The following is a 12,368-nucleotide window of genomic DNA, read 5'->3' on the forward strand; positions in this document are numbered from 1 at the left end:
CCACCCTCATTTTCATTAAAAATTGTTGACAAATTTGGTGATAATTGTTGATTCTCTGATCAGAGATCAGGAGGAGCTGCCAGTACTAACTGGCAGTGAGAGGAGAGAGACCATTAGACCCAGAAAGGGTGAGTGACACTGAGATTGGCACATACTTTCCATCACAAATTAGATAATATTCCTCTGCACAGACCCTGAGCAATGTCAGCAAAGGTTCAGCATCTCTTATCATTCATCAATTGAGGAATATAGAGTCTATCTTCATTTTGAGTTTTCTTCACAAAATAAATTTTTGTTCTCTGATGTTCTGTGTCCCCATCTCCAAGAAGAACCATTCAAAAATCCTTTGGGAAGTTTAGGCTCCACTAATTGTTCCATCTCTGCACAAAACCTTCAGAATAATGGGCTTTTCAGGTTGAAGAATTTCTAGATTGCTTAATTTCAGAGGAATCTGTAACATATAGCCAAGCACATGGAGAATGAAGCACAATGAATGAAACAACAGCAACCACAGCAGCAAAGTAGAGAAGATACATTAAGTACAGTCATGCTTTACAAACATGAAAACTACTTTTAGTATCATGTATCTTGAACTCCTCCTACTCCTTCTCTAACATGTGTCATGATGGGATAGTAAAATTATTCATTTATGTGAAAAATTATTTCATGAATATCTCTTATACGAGGCCTGAGACAAAATGAGATTGACTTATTCACCTTATTGATAAAATTGTAAATAAAGGAGTGGAATTGTGGCTTAGTGGTAGAGCATTTCCCTAGCATGTGAGGCACTGGGTTTGATTATCAGCACCACATAAAAATACATAATGTCCATCAACTAAAGAAAAAGTGATTTTAAGAAAATTGTAAATTAAAAAAAAGTTTCAAAAATTTAAAATAGATTCCTACACATTAAGGCAAACTTTTAGAGAACTGTATAAAGTTAATTTTGTGCCTGCTGAAACTTAACAAAGAACCCTGAGGAGGTTTTATACACTTCAATGTCATAAGCAGTCTTCAACTTCCAAAGGGTCTGTTCACTTCTTCCAGTTGAACTCAATCTGTAGAATGATGGAAGTGGTCTTAATTCCTTAAGACCATTATGCTTTGCTTTGCTCTTTGGGAATCTCCTCTTGGCTTCTAAGCCCAGTGGAAATGGGGGAACTTCTGAGCCCTTCAGTGTTTTGACTAAATCCTCATGCCATTTCCAGAATCACTCCACAGGGCTGGGAGGGGATCTCCAACAGAGTACTCTTTTGCTCTCAGTAAGAAGCAAATTATTGTTTAGATTGAGAAGACCAGCCTGGAGAAGACAGAGCTTGCAGAAAGTATCTGCCCCATTCCTGGTGTGTCAGAGGACCCCTTTATATCAGCCAATTGGCCCTGAAACCATCTCTACCCTCCTCTCCCATGCAGATGGCCCACTGAGAAGGAAAAGTTGCATATTAAACCCACAAGTCCTGAAAGTGAACCACTATCAATAGGGAGGTTGTGTAAGTTCCAGTGAGGAGAGCTTCACTCAAACATCATAATCCTGTGGTAACCACACCTCATGACTGTGCACAGGGTCTCTCCAGGAGACTTAAAGCTGAATTTACACTGTGCTCAATTCACAGTCCACACATACACATGTCACACTAATCTGCATTGAGCCCATATGTTTTTTATACTTTGGTCTTCATAAAGCCATAGACTTAGAGCCCCCACAGTGAAGAACTCTAAAATCTCAAAGATGATGCAAAAGAGACTCATTGGACTATAAATCTAAGAATTAAATGATGAATGAACATATTTTTTTTTCTGTAACTAGGTCCCTCTGTTTGGAAAAACATCTTCAAGTAAAACATTTATATGAAAATCTACTGACCTGTGTTTCCTTACAAGGTTGAAAGGAGAAGTTCTGCATTAATCTGACAAGAGCAAGTTTCATGTTCATGAGAGCAAACCTCATGCCAATGCAGTTTCGGGGGCCATTTCCAAAGGGCATGTACACATAAGGATCGATGCTGTCCTTGTTCTTCTTACTGAACCTGTTTCCACAATAGATGACAAGTCAACAAAACATTAAAACCACAACAGTTATTGTTTCACAATGTCCCTTAGACACTCCCAAGCAATGGTGGAAAGGATGCTTTTCTGGGCTGATTTTTATTGAAATCCAGCTGTGGTTTTGCTATGAGAATTGTTAAGCTATGGAATTTTTCCACCTACCCTCCTCCCTTAACCTATAGGATCTTTCAGTCATTTTGAGATGAGATTAATGCTGTTTAAAAGGAATCATGGTAAATTTGAGATAGTAAAGGAAACAACACAAACACAAAATATAAGACATATAAAACATAAACACATAAAATGAAATGAAATAGTGGTTATGTCAGTTTTGGCACACTATATAAAATTTGAAAACACACACACACACACATACACACACACACACACACACACACACACACTTGCATACACACAAACACAGTCATGGTGCCATATCTGAGGAGGATTAGTTTCAGCATCAGGCCACAACAAAATCTTGGGTGATGATGTCTCTTATAAAAATAATGGGGAAATATTTGTATACCCTAAGCACATACTGAAATATATTTTAAATCATCTCTGGATTGCATATAATAACTAATAAAATGTACATACTCTATAAACACTTATTGTATTAGACAGTTTATAGGGAAATGACAAGAAAAATGTTTATATTTAGTTGAAATCATAGATGCAAAACCTGTACATACAGAGTGTCATCAAGTGATAATGGAGAATTTACCACTTATTGTTAAACATTTGTTCAAAATAAAAAAAATATGATACAATCTAGTTTTGCAAAAAAGTTTATCTTTACACAGAAATATGTTTCTGAGAACATAATCACATTATAAACTTGTGATTATTTAAAGAATTTGAGATACTGGATGGATATAGCATCCTTTTTATTCCTTGTCACAAATTTATAGCATTTTGCAAGAAAATGTCATGTTTGTAACATGAAAACAGCTTAAAATAAAAAGACATACATGAAAATGATTGCACAGTTACCTGTATGTCACCTATGCTAATAGATACAATGATATGCTTGAATCAGCCTAGCCCAGTTTGTTCCTTTTCCCGGGGTCCCTGTACCTTTCAGGGCGGAACTCCTCAGGCTCTGGCCAATACTTTGGGTCTCGATGAAGAACAAAGATTGGTATCATGACCAGTGTCCCCTTACTAATAAATACTCCATTGATTTCAATATCTTTCTTACAGGTTCTGTCAATTCTGGCACCAATTGGGTACAACCTGAGAGTTTCATTTACTACCATGTCCAAGTACTCCATCTGCATCAGGGTATCATAGGTAACAGGTGCCTGAAGGGAAAAAATGAAATTTGGGGGAATTAAGGTTTGAAACTAACTTTAAACTCAGTCTATGCTGTATTATTAAAGTGTTAGAATATCCCAAAATATACTCAGAATGGTGAAGGAGAGTAGTGCTTACAATTGACTGAGCATTGTAATAACAATCATGCCCATTTGACAACCATGTCCATGGCCCATTGAGAAGTGCAGAGTAGTTATGTACATAACAGACCTTTGGGACAATCCCAAATTCAGTGTGTAATATCCTCAGCAGCATCATGTACTACTTTTTCTCATGTGAGGAAAAGTGACTAATAGCACCAAAAAGAGAATATGACAATTACACTCAGGCAAAATATGTGAAAGTCACTGTCACCTTTCACTAGAAAACTCATGTATCTATTTCAAGTAAATATAACATAGAAAAAAAGAAATAACCATTCTACATCAGTTTTAGTTGAATAATCCTGCTTTGGAGATTTTATATATATATATTAGAGATAACACTACATCATGTAAAAATGTTGGGAGAAACTGGTAACTTCCACCCTAATACCACCAAAGAAGGCTAAGTTTGGATGGCATCATGTCACACAATTTCAGTTCCAGAGAAAATGCTAAGGAGGACAAGAAGCCACTCTCAGCCCCACCCTCTCTTTCTGGACCAGTCTCCTGGTTGTTCTTCATGGCTTCATTGTAAGCTCTGAAGAAGAGGCTTTGTGCCCACTTCACTGCCAAACCAGGCATGCCAGCCAAAGAGACCAGGTGTATTCATATCCAATAGACTCTGTTTAGGCAGAGGTGTGAGATCAGCAGGCACAAAATGTACCTAATGCCTGTGTGTCACTGGAGAGGACGTAAGGTAGAAGTAAAGAGTTTGGCTCAGGAGACAGAAAATCTGACTCATCCCGTGACTTCTTCTCTCTAATACATGACTAGAGTGTGAAGATGTGTGGAGCAGAGCAGAGTTGGCCTGCCCACCAAGCCCAGGATCACTCAGCAGACAGCAGGGCAGGAGCTCATGCCACAGCTCATCAGAGACAATGATCTGGACACTTGAGTGACACATGCTTACACTTCCTAGGTATCATCATGGTAACTGGTAATGGGTACTACTGAAATTACACTCTTTTCAAAATTCCTTGTAGTTGTGGGAATAACATTTTCCCCAAAATGCTGTTTTCTCCTTCATTTGTTTCTTTAGAGCCTTTCCAAATAGAGCTGATGAAAAGAATCACTGACTATATTTTGGATAAAGCCTCCTAGGAAGTGAGGAGGAGGTAGTCTTTTTATTTTTATTTTTTAAGGAGAGAGTGAGAGAGGAAGAGAGAGAGAGAGAGAGAGAGAGAGAGAGAGAGAGAGAGAGAGAGTTTTTTTAATATTTATTTTTTTTTTAGTTCTCAGCAGACACAACATCTTTGTTGGTATGTGGTGCTGAGGATCGAACCCGGGCCACACGCATGCCAGGCGAGCATGCTACCGCTTGAGCCACATCCCCAGCCCACAAGGAGGTAGTCTTGTTGAGGCCCCACCTCTCTCCTACCTCTCCAGTTACCATCTTCTCACCTTATTGGACAAAGCCGCATCAATCTCCTGCTGCAGTTTGGTCTGGACATCAGGATGGGTGGCCAGTTCATACAAAATGAAGGAAAGAGCACTGCTAGTGGTGTCATAGCCAGCAAAAATGAAGATAATTGATTGGGCCACAAGCTCCAGATCAGACAGGGCTAATGGAAGAAGAAACACAATTTAGGTAAATCCAGCAAATCACAACATCAGGGTTTAGATGAAGAGAAATCCCATTAAAACCCACAGATCACCAGGCAGGACCATGGAAAAGCAGTTCAGGGTCATTCTCAGAGTGGTTTTCAGTCTAGTGTCTATCTGATAGGGAGACAATGGAAAACTTTTTTTAATCCAGTTTTCTGAGGTCTACACCACACTTGGACTTGGCTACTAACTATGCCATTCTCAGCACCACCAAAGATAGGTAATTTCAAGAAGCACCATTTCTATCTAAGATACACAGTATGATCAATATGTCCCTTAGATTATCATAAATCTACTTTGTGTAAGTACAAAAGTGGATGATATTCTTGTCCAGGACAATTTTAATTATTCTAGGTAACATATAGCTTGAAATACTGATTTGATTGTTTGTAATACTAAGGTTTCAGTGTGTGGGAAATTGAAGAATCTTTCATCTAAGCATGTTGGAGGAAATGTATGGAAATATTGGGCAGAAAAGGGACTGTTGCTACTGAAAGCTTGGTCCATGGACAAGCAGCATCAATAGCATTTGGGAAATTATTAGAAACACAGAATCTCAAACCCATCCTAGAACTACCAAGTCAAAATATGAACTTCCATTTTATGAACTTCCATAAAATGTGGTGATTCTATTCTATTGAAAACTGTCAATAGAGTGGCAGTGGGCATTACATGTGGTGAAAAAGTGGGTCAATTTTAGTAAAACACAACACTTATTCAGTCACGACTGAATGTCACCTTCCTTAGTACATTCCCTCTCTCTGCTCTACATCATGCACACCAAATAGCTCTTCTCATAGAAGCTGACCTCTATGTTGATTTTTCTCTTGACAGAAGCTAAACACAATCATGAAATTAACTCATGTATCTTGGAATGCATCAGGACGTTTAGATACCTGGGGCCCTGAAACAACATGGTCCCTATGCCAAACATGCAATTCAAGATAAAAATAGAATACACAAAACAAGTGTTTGAAATGTGTACAGAGTTCAGATTTACTGATGTTTTTTTCTATGCTGTTTCTCTATGATGATGTCATGAGAGCATCTAATTATGAAATCTTTTATCCCAGTGAGTTTAAACCCCATGAAGTAGGACTATAAAGTCAATGTTTGGGCCAGGTGCTGTGGCACACACCTGTAATCCCAGTGGGAGGCTGAGGCAAGATATTCACGAGTCCTCAGCAACAACAAGGTGCTATATAACTCAATGAGACTCTGTCTCTAAATAAAATACAAAGTAGGGCTGAAAATGTGGCTCAGTGGTTGAGTACCCCTGAGTTCAATCCCTGGTACCCCACTCCCCAACGCAAAAAAAAAAAAAAAAAAATTCAAAGCTCGGATGTTTGCATTCGTAGCTACCAACCATATGTGAATGTTTAAATTTTAATTAATTAAAAGTCAATACACTTCAGTTCCTCAGTGGCACTAGCCACATGTCAAATGGTCAGTAGGCACATGTGTTTGGTGGTTATTATATTGAAATAGTTAAACTATAGACTGTTTCCATCATCACAGAGAGCTGAATAGAACTGGGTAGATACATATAGGATAGATAAATGGATGGATGGATGGATGGATGGATGGATGGATGGATGGATGGATGGATGGATATACACATGTGAACACAAAAATATGTACACTGGAGGGGCTGGAGTTATGGCTCAGCGGTAGAGTGCTCACCTCGCATGTGCAAGGCCCTGGGTTTGATTCTCAGCACCACATAAAAATAAATAAATAAAAAGAATATAATGTGTCCATCTACAACCAAAAAATGAATATTAAAAAATTATGTACATTGGGGCTAGGTTTGTGGCTCAGTGGTAAAGCACTCACCCGGCACATGTGAGGCACTGGGTTTGATCCTCAGCACCACATAAAAATAAAATAAAATATTGTGTACACCTACAACTAAAAAATAAAGATATTTTAAAAAATATGTACACTGGCAGGCTGTAGGAAGTCCAGCCCTCATCTCTAGAATTAATTGTTCAACATTCAGGAATTTTTCATATGATTGTCAAGACAATGGGTACCAAAAATTAGAACTGCAATGGGAGTATTTATGTCACAGAAATAAGCTCTAAATTAGAAAATTTCTTTTGAAGGAGAGAGAAAAATAGTTTATATCACTGGATGTGAGTAGATACAGAAATATTTCTTTCCTCTGCTTCATGTAGAAGTATTTCATGATAATAATCTTGTCTGCTGAGAGTATCTAAAAGCAAAAATCCACAAGATGATCACAGATTTTGATTTCTAAATTTCATTAATTACTAAATAAATAAATAAAAACCCTAAGATCCATTGAAAAATCACCGATTCCAAAGCTGTCAGGAGAAACAGAGCAGAAACCTGGAATATCTTAAATCAGAAAGCAAGAAAATACTGGGAAAATAAATGGAAAGGGCACAGAATATACTGTATGTTTCTATAATGTAAATACATGTCAGAGAATGTACAAGACCAAGAGCAAACCCTAAGGAAGTCTGCGGACTTTGAATGATAGAAGTGTGTCAATACAGGTTCCTGAACTGTGACAAATATAACTCTCTGGTGGTGGATATTAAGAGTGAAGCAGTGTATTCAAGACTACATGGAGAACCTCTGTGTTTTCAGTTCAATATTTTTATGGATGTATAATTTCTCAGAATAAACAGAAGCTGCTTTTTAAACAATCACAAGGAAAGGTGAAAAGAATAATAGAGGACTCAAGAGCCTACGTGAAAGGGATTCCAGTGGACAAATAAGGGAGAAATTGAGCATGAAATAAAAATATTAAGAAAATAAGTTGAATAAAAATACCATGCTAGTGAAACAAATACTTGTTTATATCAGCTTCAACATTGAACATGGCTCTAGGTGTCTTTCCAGAAAGTTTCTCAGGCTACTGTATATAATATCCAAGCATGGCCTTTCTGCAACTTGGTAGAAATGCTCTTCTTCCTGGAAAACCTGCTGAAAATTTCAAGAACAAACCTTCCCACTGAGTTTCCCCATCAGTAGACAAGGTAGCAACCTTGGTTACCTTTATGAGATTCCACATCTTTGGAATTCTGAGAATTTATCATAAGCTGAAGAAAATCCACCCGATGCTAGAATCAGAGTGATTTCAAAGATAGAATGTTAATTATGAAGTCAGAAATAAATTAAGAGTGCAGAACTTATCTACCCTTCTGGGACTATGACTTCTTTAAGTACAGAAGTCTAGCTGGAGTTTCCTAAGTCATCAGTGAAGAAAAGTATCCATCTACAAACTTTGGAGAGTAGGACGTTTCCCTGAGTGAAAACTGGCTGTGGTGTCCAATAGCTACTGGTCTTTGCTCTCCATGCTTGTGAGCTTCTATGGATTCTGAACACAGCCTCCTGGCCAAAGAGTGGTTGGCTTTGTCTCCTGTTACATTTGTTTGCTCAGGGAGAAGTCCTGGACTGCAATATTTTGTTTTACTGCCTTAATTCTTCACCAAAGATGCCACAGATTAATCTCCTTCCATTTATAGAGCTTATCATTAGATTTTGGGCAAGCTTCTTGAAAGATCCCACCATGCTTGAAGCTATGAACTTGTACTGTCACCTGGAGGGCCCATCTTGGCTCCCTGGCCTGCACACATCCTTGTGCTGGCCTTCATACATGAAACAAACCTTCACCCAAAGAACCCATGCCTGCTCCATTAGGGGCCATACAGTACCAGCTACACTGAGGATGCCTTCTGTGGAGAATTTGTAAAGTGAGAGGTTTGGAGATGCAATGATTCTTTGTCAATGTAAAATCTGATAAAATTAAAGCATCAGGAAAAAAATATTACGTTTAAATTTTATCTATTGAAGAGAAGGGATATGATAAAAAAATTTCCTCTATTTAAAAAATCATTTCAACTGATGTATAAAAATATTTAGCTATACACATATTAACAAGGTACCTGATTTTATATATATATATATATATATATATATATATATATATATATATGCTGTTTGATGTTTATGTCAGTTTAGACACATCTTTAATTGCATTTATCATTTCCTGATAATGGATATTTCCAAAATCTATTTGGCTCAATTAATAGGAACAATTTTAAAATAGTGCAGCAATAAACATGGAAGTACATATCTCTCTTTGACATACTGATTTCACTTTCTGTGGCTAGATAACCAGTAGTGAGATTGCTGGATCACACAGTGGGCCTGTATTTGACTTCTGAAGGCCCTCCAGACAATTTTTCATAAAGGCTGTCCTAATTTACATTCTATTCAATAATGTACAAGGACTCCTTTGGGACTTTTTCTATCAGCAATATTTATGCCTTGACAAACTAAATTCCATTCCCATCATTTAATTGTAAATGTTTTCTCTTTGGTTCACTATTTTTTCAATATTTGAAATATGTAATTTTATTCATTTTAATCTTTTTATTAGTTCTTTTTAGTTATGTATGAGAGTAGAGTCCATTTTGACATTATTATAAAAGCTTGGAATACATATTACTCTAATTAAATTCCCTCTCTGATTCATTCTTGTATCTCAATTACCAGATGCTAAATTCTTTATTCTCCCCAAATGAAAACCCTCTACTACTCTCAACCAAGAGTTCTTCATCTACTTTTAAAAAATATACAAAGAAGTATGGAAGTCATACACCCATAGGCAAATAAGTTATCAAAATTAACCTCCTCTGTAACCACCACCAGATTTTACCTGTTGTTTCTCTTGAAGGCGACTTTCTTTCATTCTGTTTATAGCTTTCTTTAAAAAATTAGTGACATCCTTTGGAAATATAGAGATATTCATTGCCTCATAAATTGGAGTAAGGAATGGAAAGATTGCTGCGGGGGAAAGAAAGAACAAAGGACACTTCAGTGAAAAATGTAAAATTTACCTGGAGCAATTACATCTTTTCTACCAATCAGAAAATTGGAAATCATAAGGGTTCCTGAAGAGGAACTGTTCCTGTTAGGACCACTGATTGGGCTCCAGGCCCCTGGCTTAGCAAGAGGAGGTCATATATAGGGCCACCATCATAGCAGTGAGATCAGTGGCCCCTTGTGCCTGTGTGGAGTGACCAAAGGAGCAAATGAAAACCCTGACCCTTTTCCTCTTCATGTACTTGAATAGAGTGTCTTTGGATAAAACTAGGCTTTAGTCTGGGACTGTGGTTAATCATGCTCTTCAAGAAAGAGCAGTCAGGATGGGATAAAGAGATTCCATCACAGGAGGAATCCAGAAGGCATTATTAGAAAAAAAATTGGGAAACTCAATGTATGGGAAAATTGATCAATATTCACCTAAATAAACACTGGATGAAAGAAGAAATATAAAGTGAAATAGATAAAGTACTGAAAGGAAAAAAGAAGGAATAATATATTAAACTTATGGAATGAAGAAAAAGCCATTATTGTGTAGCGGAAAATTGTTATCTATTAAATAAAAACAACGATCACAAATGAACAATCAAACTTCACACAATATATCATGAAAAAAGAAGAACAAATTAAAAGTAAAGAAAACAGAAGGAAGAAAATATTAAGGACCAAAGTGAAAGCTAATCAAAGAGAAAATAATGTCAATAGAAGAAATTAATAAAAACAAATGCAATTATTTGAAAAATATCACCAATGTTGCCAAAATAATAGCTAGACTGTCTAAGAAATAGAAAGACTACAGTTACTAGCGTTCAAAATAAAAAAAGGGAAATACTGACATTATAAACATAGAAAGAAATATAAAGATATTTTAACAATCAAATTATCACAACAACTATACAAATTACATAACTTAAATGAAATGGACAAATTCCTAGAAAAAATACAAACAACAGAATCTGACACAAAAAGTAATAGACAATATACATAGACATACAACACATGATGAGATTAAAATAGAAATTAAGAACTTTTCTACAAAGAGCAGCTCAGGTTCAGATGTTCCATGGACAATTCCACCAAACATTCAAAGAACTAATACCAATTCTTTACTTCTCCACAAAAATTCATAGAAATATCTAGTATTTTCAAATATAGAATACAATGAACACTTGTAAAAGATCCTAAAATGCCCATGTTAACCTAATCATAAGACTTAACACAAAGATAACATAGGACAACTACAAACTGACATATCTTATAATTATGGATGCAAAATCTCAACTAGTATTAGCAAATTAAATCTAGCATCATATAAAAAGAATTATATACAACAAAAAAAATCAGATTTGGAGGTCAGGAAAAATGATGTATCAGTAGAACTCAGCAGTCCCTGGAGACTGAATTAAAACAACAATTTTGTGGGGAGATGGGAAGACTGTGGGGAAATGATAGCAAGCAACCCAGAAAACTAGCAATCAGGCGAAATCCAAAAATATCAACTTCTAGAATACAAAGAGAATTAATTCATGGGATAGATGGCAGCAGTTCTGGGTGTGCATTGGTTCCATGGGGGAGAGGAAGCTCCTCCCCAATGGGCCCAAATTACTCCCACCCCGTTTAAGATGAATGGTGCTGCTGTCCAACAAAATCATCATCTGAGAAGAAAATAAGCTCATCAGAGCTAGCTCAACAGAAAGACCAGGCACTTTCCAGCAGAGAGTAAAAGTGGTGAAGTGGCATCAGCTAAAGACATTCTCTGTTAGTACTTTCTGGGAGGGAGACTAGGAATCCCTGCAATTTACCCTTGCTTTTCATGTTTCACTCATTTTTTTTTTTTTTTGCTCTTTTTAGTATTGTTTTTGCTCTTTTTAGTATTGTTTCTGGTATATTTTCTTTTTGAATACCAAGAAAAATGGCCACCTAATCCTTATCTTTTACTGTATTGGCGGGTGTCCAGATCATGCATCAATCTGGACACAGGAGTGGGACTACAACACAGAAAAGGAGAAGCTTTGTGGGGCAAGCTGCAACTGTCTGAGAGTCTGCAGAGTAAAGTGTGAAGAGCACTTTCATTTGAAATTGGCAGTCTGACCTTGGCTGACAGGAGATGGAAATAGGACAAATCAGGGTCAGGTTGAAAACCCTGGGCCTGTGACAGCATCCCACAGTACCTGTGACACCTCCCCAAGCTCCAGAGGGTCTGAGGGATGGAGGGAAACATTCCACACACACAACCCAGCACAGGGACTCAGGCTTTCTGAAGGAGGGGTGTGATACACCTAGATCCTGTACTGATTCTCTTTGTTTTCTAGAAGTTGACCAACAACCCTACCACACTCACATTCCCACCCCAGTCACAAGAACAAAGCCATTTTTAAAGTGAAGTCCGCT

The 12,368-nt window shown here is 37.1% G+C and overlaps 1 protein-coding gene across 1 annotated transcript in view; it reads right to left on the bottom strand.

Moving 5' to 3' along the window:
- Positions 1–355: 355 nt before the first annotated feature.
- Positions 356–12,368, bottom strand: part of LOC308650638 (cytochrome P450 3A9-like) — a gene marked incomplete at both ends in the record, with an annotated part of 162,639 nt that continues 150,626 nt past the window's right edge. Inside the window, 6 exons of the mRNA XM_081296819.1 lie at positions 356–451; positions 1,868–2,030; positions 3,127–3,353; positions 4,911–5,071; positions 8,143–8,209; positions 9,811–9,938. Coding sequence (XP_081152945.1) covers positions 356–451; positions 1,868–2,030; positions 3,127–3,353; positions 4,911–5,071; positions 8,143–8,209; positions 9,811–9,938 — 842 coding nt within the window. The remainder of the gene's footprint in view (positions 452–1,867; positions 2,031–3,126; positions 3,354–4,910; positions 5,072–8,142; positions 8,210–9,810; positions 9,939–12,368) is intronic.

The sequence above is a fragment of the Spermophilus citellus genome (assembly GCF_964194105.1).
Source record: "Spermophilus citellus genome assembly, chromosome: 6".
NCBI classification, from domain to species: Eukaryota; Metazoa; Chordata; class Mammalia; order Rodentia; family Sciuridae; genus Spermophilus; species Spermophilus citellus.